The sequence below is a fragment of the Homalodisca vitripennis genome, chromosome 4, assembly GCF_021130785.1.
Source record: "Homalodisca vitripennis isolate AUS2020 chromosome 4, UT_GWSS_2.1, whole genome shotgun sequence".
Classification (NCBI taxonomy): Eukaryota; Metazoa; Arthropoda; class Insecta; order Hemiptera; family Cicadellidae; genus Homalodisca; species Homalodisca vitripennis.
In genome coordinates this window covers 115,783,783-115,798,420 of record NC_060210.1, presented here as the reverse complement: position 1 = coordinate 115,798,420, position 14,638 = coordinate 115,783,783, and the positions used below count along the sequence as shown (strand labels likewise).

The 14,638-nt window shown below is 33.0% G+C and overlaps 1 protein-coding gene across 1 annotated transcript in view; it reads left to right on the top strand.

Annotated features, from left to right (window-relative positions):
• The window catches only part of LOC124359974 (coiled-coil domain-containing protein 50), a 48,505-nt gene that overhangs the window by 3,452 nt on the left and 30,415 nt on the right, over window positions 1-14,638 (top strand). The window contains exon 2 of the mRNA XM_046813181.1: window positions 13,612-13,674. Within this exon, the coding sequence (XP_046669137.1) occupies window positions 13,612-13,674 (63 nt within the window). The remainder of the gene's footprint in view (window positions 1-13,611; window positions 13,675-14,638) is intronic.

Below are 14,638 nucleotides of genomic sequence, written 5' to 3'. Positions count from 1 at the left end.
TTCCTGTGGAAATTATACATTTTTGTAACATATAATTTTATTATATTTCCTTACCATGTGACATTAAAATTTATTTAAGAGTATTTACTAAATAATGAATATGAATTAATGGCCTGAAACAAAACACGAGTTTAAGTTATTGACCTATTTTATCGTCAGCCTCAACAAAACAATATGAGGATAGACCTCAAAAAAAGAGGTGGACGTGACAAGTTGCAAAACATCGAAACGGGAAATATTTTTGTTGCACAGACTAATATACTTGTTCTATGTCTGTGCTGTCTGTAACATGAATTGTTGTGGCCATGAATTAATCTGTGGATATGTAAAATTAGAGTAATAGTCTAAGAGCCCACGACGCCCAAACTTTTGTTAAATCATAATAGCTGAAAACTTCTCCACGTACGTGTACCATACAGGTATAATAAACAAACTACTACACACTGTACGAAAAACTAAATTTTCTCAAAAGACAGGTTTTTATTAAATTTGGAAGAAAGAAATAAATGTACATCAGACTGTATAAAAGAACTATTTTGATTAGTACAACACAGTATTTTTTATTAAAATTGTGTCTTATAGCGATTTGATATTTTGTGCAAGGTTTTTCAACATCCTCAGATCTCTGTCATATGAATTCATAATGATTAAGCCTACAGAATACTTTAAATTTTTCATCTTTCTGCAGTTATACCATTTCATGACATTTATGGGTACTTAGAATAGTACCCATAGAAAATTACATAGAAAAGTACTCATTTTATGTACAGTACAATATTGTAATAATAATATTCACTAAGAATTAATTAAAATTATTCATGACAAAAATTTAAATTAAAATCCAGTTTCTTACCATCTTTTAGCAAGCAAGTTTTAAATCTTGAGAATGGGTTATTATTCTTATGTAATACTTTATACAGGGTATCCAGCAACCATTCGAACAAACTTTGCCACATTGTTCAGCAGGCCAAAACTAACAAATAATGCAATATAACAGGTGCCCTATTTCACTTTGTTTAGCGTCTGTCTGTCTGTATGTATTTTTTGGGAAAAAAATTACTACTCAAAAACCACTTAAGATACAGAATTCAAACGTAACAGTTATGTTAACCTAGTGTTGGTCCTTTTCAGTGAAAAAAATAAAACAAATATCTCATTGCATTTCAAAATGGTGGCCGTTCAAAATTTTCAAATTGTATTAGCTTTGAAACGGCTACTTTGACAACAAATTCACCAGGATAACTTTTTTTAGCATATTTTATTACCAATTCAACAAGTTTTGTTTCAAAAAAATTGAATATCAAATAACTGAGTTACAGCACCAAACGTAAAAACAGGTTAAATCCATGCATTGGAAGTACATAGAACAATGTAGTGGATTTTTACGAATAAACTTTTTAAGGTTCTTTATTAAAATACTGAACAATTATTATAACCTAAAAAAAATATTAAGTTACTATCATTTTTGTTCCATTTACAGTAATCAATGTGTTACACACACACACACAAATAAAAAAGAAACAAACTATTCACAATGCTCTTAAAAAAACAATAGCATAATATTACATGAAAACAGCTGACCAACAATCAGCAACCAAATCAGGTGTTTTAAATGAAGAAAAACTAATAAACAAACTATCAAGACATTGTTGAGCAAGTCTATGTTTTGAACGTGATTGTCACTGTTTGAATGTTCTATTCTTCTTTGTAATTCCTGTTAATTTAAATTTCTTTTATTACTTTGTTTCTTGTACGATATGAACCGTTTTACTTTTGAAGAGTATGCTAATATTCACTTTGTGTACGGACTTGCTGGAGGCAATGCCAGATTAGCTAGCAGATTGTACAGAGAGCGCTTTCCAGATGGGCTGCACCCAGTTCATAGCGTCTTCAGTGCCGTTCATATTCGTCTTAGGGAAACTGGACATTTGAAAAATAATGTTGTAGAACGGGCAAAATCCGTACGGACTGTTGATTTTGAAGAAGAGGTTTTATTATTCGTAGAAGAAAACCCCTCCACCAGCGTTCGCGCTATTGCTCATAATTTGGATGTATGCAAAAGTTCTGTTTGGAAAGTGTTAAATGAAGAACGTTTGTGCCCTTACAGACATCAGAAAGTACAAGCCTTAGAACCTGCAGATTTTCCTCTCAGGGTAGACTGCTCTCGATGGTTCCTTCACAAATTATTTGATGAACCCGATTTTTTAAGGTATGTTCTCTTTACTGACGAAGCGTCATTTACTCGAGTTGGCATATTTAATAGCCGAAACAGCCATTTATGGGCTGAAGAGAACCCTCATGAAATTGTGCAACGTAAGTTTCAGCACAAATTTTCTGTCAATATCTGGGCTGGAATAGTAGACGGATATTTGATTGGGCCACACATTATACCAAAAAGACTGAACTTATGAAGTTTTTTTGAGGGAAATCTTACCTGAGCTGTTGGGACATGTTCCTATTGAAACTAGACAAAGAATGTGGTTCCAACACGATGGAGCACCGGCCCACTTTTCCCTAATTGCTAGACAACATTTGAATGAAGTGTATTGAGATCGTTGGATTGGACGTGGAGGTCCCATCCGTTGGCCTCCACGGTCACCAGACCTCACACCCATTGATTTTTACTTGTGGGGACACATGAAGCAATTAGTGTATACCACTCCCATACAGAATGAAATGGATCTAGTAGCTAGAGTTGTTGAGGCTGCTGCAGTTATTCAAGACAGTAATCCTTTTGAAGGGGTGAGAGAATCATGCTTACGACGCTTCAGAATCTGCAACGAGTTACAAGGACGCCACTTTGAGCAACGATTATGAAAGTTTTACAGTAATGTAATCATTGATTTCTTAATAAAAAATATGTTCAATAAAATTTTTCAAACACATTGAATTAATTACGCTGTTTCACATAATTGCCATGTAAGAAAACCCTATATCCAACCATAACGTAGCCCTATTAACATTTTTTTTAAGATGTAAAAACCAGGATTCACAATTGGTTAAGAACTTTTTTTAAATTTACCTTAAAACAAATTTAAAAAATAAATATTAAATTTCAGGTTATAATAATTGTTCACTATTTTAATAAAGAACCTTAAAAAGTTTATTCGTAAAAATCCACTACATTGTTGTATGTACTTGCAATGCATGGATTTAACCTGTTTTTACGTTAGGTGCTGTAACTCAGTTATTTGTTATTCAATCTTTTTGAAACAAAAATTGTTGAATTGGTAATAAAATATGCTAAAAAAAGTTATCCTGTTGAATTTGTTGTCAAAGTAGCCGTTTCAAAGCTAATACAATTTGAAAATTTTGAACGGCCGCCATTTTGAAATGCAATGAGATATTTGTTTTATTTTTTTCACTGAAAAGGACCAACACTAGGTTAACATAACTGTTAAGTTTGAATTCTGTATCTTAAGTGGTTTTTGAGTAGTAATTTTTTCCCCAAAAAACACATACAGACAGACAGACGCTAAACGAAGCGAAATAGGGCACCTGTTATATTGCATTATTTGTTAGTTTTGGCCTGCTGAACAATGTGGCAAAGTTTGTTCGAATGGTTGCCGGACACCCTGTATAGAGACTTCAATAGCGTGCATTACCTTGGCTGTACCCCAATCACCTCAGGATCAGTCATTTCTCAATTTTGTTTAATATTTATTTCTGATATCATAAATGTTAGTCGCTTATTTTATCACAATCTATTTAGTATATTAACTTCGTAAGTCTAGTTTTCACATAAATCAAACACAGTTATTAGCTAGAGATGTTACAATTTAGTACGATAATAGTAGTAGGCTATATTTTGTTAAAATTCATAATTTAATGATTTGGTGGTAAAGATTCGTTATGGTCATCAATGATGAATATTCTCAATGTAAAGACATCTATGTCTCTGACCACGTTAATATTAAACCATGTTGTAATATTGTCCCTAAAAATCAAAATTGAATAAAAAAGCAGAGTTTCAACTGCCAGCTATATCTAGGCAATTGTTAACACGAGAATTAAGAAAATCCCTCGATGACTTGTAATGGTTATGTAATTAGGGGTACTTTTTCTCAGAGTCGAAATTGTGCTATAATATAAATTTTCCAATTTATCTCTCTTCAGCATTTTTAAGGTTGATTAGAATTGTTGTAACAGTAACATTAAGAGTAGTTTTCACTATATTAATGTCTTTTGAAATAGTTTTATTAATGAACTGACCCTGGGTTGTCAGCGTTGACAAAAGTTTTATTAATGAATTGACCCTGGTTTGTCAGCGTTGACAAAAGTTTCATTAATAAACTGAACCCTGGGTTGTCAGCGTTGACAAAAGTTTTATTAATGAACTGACCCTGGGTTGTCAGCGTTGACAAAAGTTTTATTAATGAACTGACCCTGGGTTGTCAGCGTTGACAAAAGTTTTATTAATGAACTGACCCTGGGTTGTCAGCGTTGACAGTAGCCAGTGTTGGAATGTAAGGAACAGAGACAGGCCTGTAATGGACACTCCCAGTACAACCCACATTCTCACATGTATTGTACTCTCCCTACCCCTCTTGTGTAATCAGAACAGCCTGTGATCTGATATCATCTGGTTTTTTACACCAGACCCAAAGACCACCAAAGTCTTATGTAAAAATAATGTAGACAGGATTGTCGAAATGTATTAGTAATACACCAGCCTTTGTTTTTGGAAACCGCTGATACCTAAAGCCACTTCTCATACAACATTTGGACTGTTGTGTTTTTAACCCCTCAGATATTGTCGTTGTATTTTGCAATATAAATTTTAACACATTTGGATTAGATTATGAACTAATTTTTTACAGTGTGGAGTTTTATTTTGACATGACATGACTTTTCTGTTTCAAAATGAGTAATGTGAATACAATAACATTTAGAGTTTGAATGTTTTTGATTAATTGCTCAGAATTATTACATAACCCACATAAAACAAAGTCTAGAGAATACTGCCAGCTATGATCTGAAGGTTCTCAAATACTCTATTATTGAAGTGATAACAATCAATCAATTTATTGACATTTAACAGGGAATAGTATTGGTGCAGACAGTGTCAGAATGCAGCAACGTGTAAAGTCAATTGGTAATGTGAATTAATAACAGATAGCTTGGCTCTACAGTTACATATATCAACAACAAATAAATAATGAAAATGTATAACATTAATTATATAACATTTTAAATGACTTAAGATGTCATTATGTTTAATAATAAATAATTCCATATGGTTTTTCAATGGCCGATGAATAAATGAACAAAGTGCAGATTCTAAAAATCTAGATGTGGGCTACCAGATAATATTTATGCAAGTGAAGCTGTAATTTGTTATATGCCATAATAAAACTTTAAGGGATACTCATGGTCTTGGATAGCCAATCCGGGCCAGAAGCAAACTCTTATCAAGTACCTCAAAACAGGGAATCAATGGGAAATCACCAAACATTTATGAGGATGAAAGAAGGAATTCTAAGACCTTTAATGGCAATTCAAAATCCCAGAACATATTTTATGGTTTGCAGACCCAAATGTTATGCTGATATTTAAAAAACAAATAGTTGGTTCAAACTGTAGATTATAAATTAAATAGTAGCTGTTAAAATAAGGAAAAACACATAATTATACTAAATCAACATAATGTAAATTGTAAATTGGCGATCTATGAACAGTGAATGATTAATTTACATGTACTGGAATCAGTGATAGAACCTTAAGGTGAAAGTAGAGTATTAAAATTTTAATAAATAAATAAAATGGTGTGTGATCTATTTTTTTCTATAAAAGTTTACATCTTTGTAATTTATATATATAGTTACAGTTTATCTGTATTTACCACGGTTCATAAAATTTAAATATATTGAGCAAGGTAACTCAGCATTCTTATAACACAAAAAATAAAGAAATAATATATTGCATTCCCAACATTAGAGATCTTTTTAAAAAGGTAAAGTTACATTTATACAAATTTTATTAATACAACTTTATAACAAATTAACATAAAAATTAAATTATTAAACAATATGCTTTAGAGAGAACAAGCATATGAGATATGTATTAGAAAATGTATATAGATTTTAGTTTGGGATTAATTTAGTTTTCAGGTTTTATTACTTTGCAGATAACACACTGGTTTATTATAGTGAGTGATGGTAGTAATATAAGCGTATGCAATAAAAGGCTCTGACTTGACACTTTTTGAAAGTTTTATATAGTGATTCTAACTTTTATTGGTAGCTATCTATTGTGGAATACTCATTGCCTACAGTATATAACTAACTTGATTTTCACTACTTTTGATTTTCATGGTAAAAACTCATAATAATAATAATCATAAAAACAAGCATACACACATTTCTGGCTAGTATAAATATTATTTTATCTGGATAACACCTGAAAATTTGCACTAGCACAACTTCACTGTTTATTATAGGTTTTTGCCAAGTATTAACCATTGCAAACGTACAATTTTGTCGTTGTTTCTAAAGTCCATTAGTGTGTTTGTAGAACAAATTTTAATTGTTCTTTTTAACAAAAACATGTTTAAAACTGTTTATACTGTGTCAGGATTGCAATGGCCTCTAAAGTTTACAGCCCATAATGTAACAGCTGCTATCTCAATTATCGAGTTTGTTACTGATGTACAATGCACAGTTGTGTCAATTCTTATTTAATTCAATTAATTATATTACACAGGTTAATTTTTATATCATAAAGAAAATTGAGTCCAAACACATTGTAGTCTATTTATGAAATACTTAATGGACAGACAACTTCTAGTAAACAGAAATAAGTTACATTAGAATTATCACTTCACTATTTAACTTATCACATTTTTTATACTATGTTTAGGCGATTTTACATTTATTTTTCATGACACATTTACATGAACACATTGTATATAATTTTTAGTTACTTTTGTATTGTCTGGAGGCCACTTTTTTGTGGGGGTTTCTCATTGGGGACCTACAAAACTATATTATTGGGAAGAACAGACTTTATTTGACGTACTTTAAAAATTAAATGTCATTTTACGATTGGTTCTTGTTTTCTGCCTCTGAAAAGGAAGTGATGTCGATGAGAAGGAGGCCACTGTGTCCCAATCTACTATTTGTTATTAGGCCATATAAGTAGATAAATACACACTAATGTATTATAAATATAAAAAGTTAATGACTGCTCACGTGAATTCGAATGTAGGTACTATCTCGAAGGGTTTTTTTCGCCAGTAGTGCGGGGTGGCGCTGACCCACCTAAGTCCGCACAGATGGCGAGGGACATTACCGATCGGCACTTTCCAATGTAATATGACGTCGGACTCGGCAATTCAGGCGAAAAAAGAAAAACGTCACTCGAGAAAGTCCCCAAATTGAAGCTCAGATCACGTGAGCGCTCGTAACTTTAACTTCCACTAGTAATAATTTTATCATAATCTAAACCTTCGTATATCACGAAATAACAAGTAGTAGATGGGGGCAGAGTGGCCTCCTTCTCACCGACATCACAGAAAATATGAACCGATCGTCGTAATGACTTGCAATTTTCACAGTAAGTGAAATAAAGTCAGTTCTTTCTCATAATGTAGTTTTTTAGGTACCCGGTAAGACAACTCCTTCAAAAAATAATGGTCTTCTAATATTATACCAAATCACCAATTTTTATTGCAATGCATTAGTTGATATCTCAAGGTAGATAGCAGGCTGTAAGGGTTGCTGGCGACTAACTGCAAGAGCGTAGTAGTAAATGTCTAATCTTCAGTAGTCATCTCTCGCCGGCCATACTGTAGTAATATTTTGTCATTTAACAAATACAGAGAAAATATTTTATAGGATACATGATCTATTTCTCTCCCCCCTACCTATTTTGTACACGTTGTCATTCTCTTCTAGCTTAAATTGATAGTATATCCTTTTGAAAGCTGTTATTCATGATCAAAACTCAAAAAATATATTCAACGTCTCATTGCAATTTACTTGATCATCGCAGCACTCATAACGGCATCAGATTGTTTTACAGTGTGTTCGGAGAACGCCACGTTATTCACCTGTATTTCGTGAAAGTGTTGCGAAACCTCTTTTCCTACATTATATAAACACACCTATTATCGTTTATAATTTTTTAAACATTGTAAATATTTATAGTCGTATAGCCGCAAGTTGGAACATGCTTGTTTACGAATATAAGACGTTGCAAACTCTTTTTGAACGAGTAAGTCGAGCGTCGTTTGACAAGGAGAAAACACAGAGTTGCTCGCCGGAAGCTGCAGAATCCTGTTCTCGTGTTATCTGACGCCGCAGAGAAGAGGTGATGGACACAGAGTCGAGTTGACCAGTGAGGTCAGTTTCTCGGTTGTGTCAATGACGTGGCGACATCGACATGGGAGAGAGAGATCGGGGCACCGGACCTACCAGCGCAGAGCGGTTATTCTCTGCGGTAAAGTTGGCAGCAGTGTGTTCACTGGCAGTGACGTGGTGGGTTGGTAGCAGCGGACAGGAAGTGAAAGGAATGTTCGGTTCGGTTTTTTGTGCTTTGTCTAAACACCTGCCTCGGCCTGTTCCCTCCCCCCTCTCCCTTTTCTCTACCTACGCCGACCGGTATCATTAACTCTACGGGTCTATTGTGCTCGGATATCATTACTTTGTGGCGACGAATCCCTTCACCTGCCTGCCCCTGGAGAGACAGGTCTTGACTCCAGCAGTAGTAGTCGTTGGATTCCGCCTAGATGAGTAGAAAATGCCCGGGTTTTTGTAGCAAAAATGAATTCCAAATGTATTTAGAAATACATACTATCTTTGTAAAGTTATTGTGTACAATGAATTAAGACTGAGATACCGCGACGCTCTGATGATGGGAAAAGGTAAAGCAGATCTAAAAATGTTTTATTTTTGCTTTTTAGGTTCCCGATTTCTTGAGGATTCTGGTTATTGAAACACGTCTAAATGTGTAATTTAGAACCCTGGATTCTGTTAGTTTGTCCTGTGCCCTGCAAGCAGCTTTCTGACAAGCCAAAACGATTTACAACAGGAATCGGACTAGTAGGAAAACAAAAATATACACTGTAAAAAAATCAGCGTAGCCTACTATAAGAAATATTTTTCACTTGTGTAAAAAGTAGTATGCTTTTAATTTACTACTAATCAAAAAGGTGCATAATGTCATTACATTTTGACTACCTAACTAGATTTTTGATTTTCAGATTTCTCATACCTTGAGGTAACAAAAAACTTGAAAAAAGTGTTTTTAAAAAGTGACATACTTTTTTGGGGAAAAAATTAAACTGTTTTGGCATGAGACAAACTATTGGAATCTATGTCATTAGCTGAAAAATAATATACACATTAGTAATTTTAATTAATTTCAAATGACATATCTTAAATTAAAAAATACTTGCATTAGTGGAGAAAATCTCTGGGTATTTTAGAAAAAAACACTCCTAGCACTTTCAGGGTCAATCTGTTGGGGCAAAAATATATACACTGTAAACATTATTATGAAGGAAATTTCTGGAAATTCTTGTTTCCATCACGATCCTTCCATCGTAAAAAACAAACTTCAAACAAAGAACATTGGTTTATTTATTACATTACTTATCCGATATTTTATTTTCCGTGAAATAGTGCATAATTATTGACGTTTGAAATTACTATAATTTTGTAGACATTGCATGGTACGTAAAATCAATGGGAAATCGGTCATGCCTGCTCGACGAAGAATATCTAAGTAATTCTTGCCTGTTTGATAAGAATATCAGACCTTGGAGCATATCTATCTCTACAACAGATCGCAACCAGTAACCCTCAAGTAACAGTAGCGGTGCAGTGTGTTGATCAAATAATTTGGAAGTTACTTTTTGTAATAATGATTACGCAAGTTATCACGGATACAGGTAATTTAGCTCGCTTGACACATGCGGGACCGGTATGGCGATGTTTCACAGGCCCGTGGGAATTGCGACCAGGCCTTTATAAAGATATGTACAAGCTATAGTGAGTGGCATTGATGTTGGTGTACGCCGTGTAGTGGTTGCCAGCCTGCGTTGCCAGGGCGGCGCGGCGGACGCGCGAGAACGCGGGAAATGTGCGTGAGATAAGTAACCTAACCTCATCAATATGGATGTCAGTTGCTCGTTTGTTGTGTGTATAACTAGCCTACGTTACGCTTGGCATTACTTTAATGCGACGCATAATGTTTTTTAATGTTACATCACACGTTTGCATAAGTAGTTAGCTGCTCTCAACATACTATTAAATTAATTTATAGTTATGTTTTATGATCGATGTTATAAAAATGTGGTTAATTAATTTTGTTCTTTGAAAAATGATAATGTTTTATATGTTACATCAGGCTTTTGCATAAATAGTTAGCTGCTCTCAACATACTATTACATTAATGTATAGTTATGTTTTATGATCGATGTTATTTAACGAAATAAACATTTAGTTAATAAATTTTGTTCTTGAAAAATGATGAGTCACATTTTTAGTTTCGTAAACTAAATTAAAAAAGTAACTATAGGTTTAATAATTAATGTTGTAATGCTAAGAAAACGAACCAAGACTTTAAAAAGGGAAGTATCTGGACGATAAATGTCAATTAATTGATTTGTAATATGAATAGTATAATTTTATTTTAATTTATCCCCCAGCATACAATTGTTGGTTAGCTAGTTGCTGCTAATATTGAATGCCATCTTGAATATTCTTAACAGCATCTGTTTTAAACCATTGTTCTGCTTGATCACGGTTTTGCTAGATGCCTGATTGTTGTTTGCTTAGTTTTCTTAATCTTGTTTTTGTTATTTAAGACAAAATTCCTCAGATTATTCATTGCGATGTTAAAGTTTATAAATAGCTATACTAACAAAACACCAAAAATAGTTGAATGGCGTAATTTTAAAAAATTGGATGTATACCTATATATCTTTTTAAAGATTAACATTGAACTAATAAAAGATGGTTCAGTTTGATAAATAACATGGAAAAGCTCTAATACTGAAAGGCCAAAACATTGTTATTACTGATGTGTCAAACAATATTTTTAGATGTCTGATTGTTATTGCACGATTGTCTGCAAATTACCATATTTTTTTATTTTGCAAACGTTCGTTTACAACTTATTTTCCGTGTAAATGTTTAATAAGCTGTAAGCAGTGTTTGCTACAAGTATCGTAGAATGTAATGATCATGAGGTATTCGAACAACATTCTCGTTTCATTCTATTTGGGACTAAATCGCCCCACGAATCGGTATTTAGCAGCTAGGTTCGGTGTTTCTTAGAGTAAGATCTCAAAAAGTCCAAAAAAGGTGAACTCGGTCAATTTTCCATTGCACTATGGACGGAGCTGATATTTGGTCATTGGAATTGGTATATTGGTTTAGAATTAAATCACGGTAGAGTTAACATGTCAGTAAGTACGTGTATAGTGCGTTGCTCAAAAATTGAGAACTTATTGGTTGTAGTTGAAGCGCATGGTGATGCTGTCTTTTTCTTTCTAGTACGAATCAAAGAATGTGAACAAGTTTGTGAACTAGTACAATCACAACCGGAAATACAAGACGGAATGTAACATATGAGAACAGACTGGTAGGCTACATTGTGACATGCCACAAGAGGTAGGTGATTGCGCAGAGTGAGGCTCGCGGCATGGTTCTCTGTATCGGACACTGAACGGACAGTAGGGTACAGAGAGAACAAGGTCAGCAAGACGTGAGTCACAAAGAGGCGGACAGAGAGTCACATTCCGCGTCAATCTTGCCTGCCGCAGCCGCGGCCTTGGCGCTCGCTGGGCTCGCTCCTCGAGATCGTGGACCTTTGTCGACAATTATTGTCACTCGAGAGATTCACTCGAGCTCGTGGAATATGGGTGTCTTGTAACTGTTGTCGGACATGAGACTCGTTCTTTGGGTTCTAACTACCACGTGAACCTTATGTATGGAGCATTTTTTAGTCTGTTAAGGTTTTCAAAATACTTACCGTATAGCCTGCAGACTTTTTTTTAATAATGGCTTGTTTATTTGCGATACTATGTGATTTAGTTGATTCCTCACCAGTGTGAAAGTTACTTTTCAATTTATAATTTATTGTGAAGTTAGGTATATAACAAACCATTTAACACTTGTAAACGTTTTTATTTATATCTAAGGGTAATTATAAAAAAACATAACAGCTTTTAGTCCGTAAAGTTTTTACAACACTTATCATATAGATTACAGACATTAAACAGGCATGTTTATTTGCAATATATATGACGTACTTGATGCCGCTTTACTGAGAATCACCAGGGTAAAAAGTTTGGTTTTGAGTTTGGAGTTCTATTGTGAAATTATGTTATACTGTACTTGGAAACAATTTTTATTGATATCTGAGGGTAATTATAAAGAACATAACAGTTCAAATCGGTTTTAGTCTGTAAGGTTTTCGCAACACTTATCGTATAGATTGCAGACTTTAATAATGGCTTTGAGTTTTTAGGATGCTATATCAGGTACTTAGTGCCGCAGCTTACTAAGAATCACCAGGGTGAAAATTGCTTCTAGATTTAGAGTTTATTGTAATAGTACTAGGTAAATAACATATTATTTTATACTTGGAAACATTTATATTGATATCTATAGGTAATTATTATGACTGTAGACCAAACCATATACGTGTATACAAAAGACTAAAGTGGTAAATAAATGTTATCATAACAGTTTTAGGCTTTTTTTAGAATTTTTTAATACTAAAAACCTTTTTTATACTATGTTAATATGTAGATAAGGAAGAAAAACATGATTTTATTAATAAATAGGGATTATCAAGAATCAAGAACTTAAATGCAGTTGATCAAAAACAATTTGAAATTGGCATTGTCAATACAAATTTATAAACTAGCAGTGCATGTAATTTGCATATGTGTATTATTAGAATAATAAATCGCAAACTACAACCCTTTTAAAATTCCTTTATTTCAGACACGTGTTTCGGTATAAACCATCTTCAGTGTGAACATTAACCTCTAATTAAATAATAAACAAATCAAATAAATATACACCTGTCGACTATTTAAACAGATGTTAAACTTATATGACATTATTAGATATATATGCCATGTAACCTAAAAATTCTTTTTTAATCATAATAGTCCTTTCGGCTCAGTCAGAAGAAGTAGGTAAATTTTGTGACAACTTGATCGAGTGATACAAAATTGTACCAATTTAGTTTTTTCTTGGTTTAGTTTCAGTCCATTTGCTTATGTAACAAACCAATTTTTTAGTCCCAGATCAACCAAAATTTAAAACAAATTATTTCCGAAAAGTCTAATTTGTGGTCGATTGTTACCAAAAATGGATTAAATTTCATTGATTATTTCTCACATGTAAAAAGGTTTTAGAACTTTGTATCACTATTTAACTGAGTTGGAGAAGCTGCCTTGAGCTTATAAACTACAGACATTGATGGAATATCAGCCCCTCATTAAAACCAAACAATGCTTAATGGTGGGAAACTGTATGGCTGCAAACACCTTAATCGATTTGTGTCATATTAGTTACAAACCTTTAGAGTTTGAGTGATTGTGTGTATTCTTCTAGTCGGCATTGTTAATGTGTACTGTTCATGTTACAGTTTGCAAGGAGTGGATCGTCCATGAAGATGGTGCCCTTGCCTACAGGCTACAGAAAGAAGAAGGTATTTTTATTGAATTATAACTAAGAGTTTTTGATTTTTTAGATTTTATATGTTCTATACTAGTGTCTATGGAGTCAAGCCCAATCTTTTAATATTTGAATGAGTACGATTATAAATATACACTTCATGGTTTTTGGTTTGTCTCTTCTTCCAGCTAACCATTTTCAGTCTACTTTAATTCTGTAGTGTTATTTGAAAGACTGAATAAATTTTAAAAAAATTCATCACATCTACTACAATTTTAGACAGGGTTAAAACAGAGATCACTAGTTTTTGCCATTCTTCTTTTGAAATTAAAATGAGATAATTGAGGGTGGAGGTTTACATTTAAGTGTTGAGTTGGCACCCCTATTTTAAGAGGGAAAAATTACCTCACCCACTAAAATAATCATTTTTGGCTCAAATAAACATTATTGAAGTAAACGTGTATATGTAAACTACACTCATTAAAGTTAAGAAGAAGCAGGTCCTTGTGAACAAATCCAGTAATGGGGGTTTTTTAAATAAAAGTAATTGGCAGAATAAAAATATGCAAAGATAAATATTTATCTATTTTTTACTCCACATGCATGAATAAACATTTAAACTGTAAAAGTATTTGTAGCCTACTGTTTACAGCCGACCCACGTTAACAGTGTTTCATATTTAATTTTATCAATTAAGAGTCTATTATAGTGAAACAACCGTTGTTTTATGAGAAAACACCGCCGATAACACTTATTTTTGTACTAGTAGAATTAAATTCACACAAATATATTACACATAATTTAATAATTAAACCACACAAATAATGTAACTTAGTTAAATATTTAAGCTATTCAAAATAATAATAAAAAAAAATCAAAATATCGGTATTAATTAAAATATATACCGATATGTGTTTGTATGTATTTGTTTATATATATAGAATCATATAAAGTAGTCTACTTGGTCCGCCGAGATTCAGACTTTATTTATTTACATA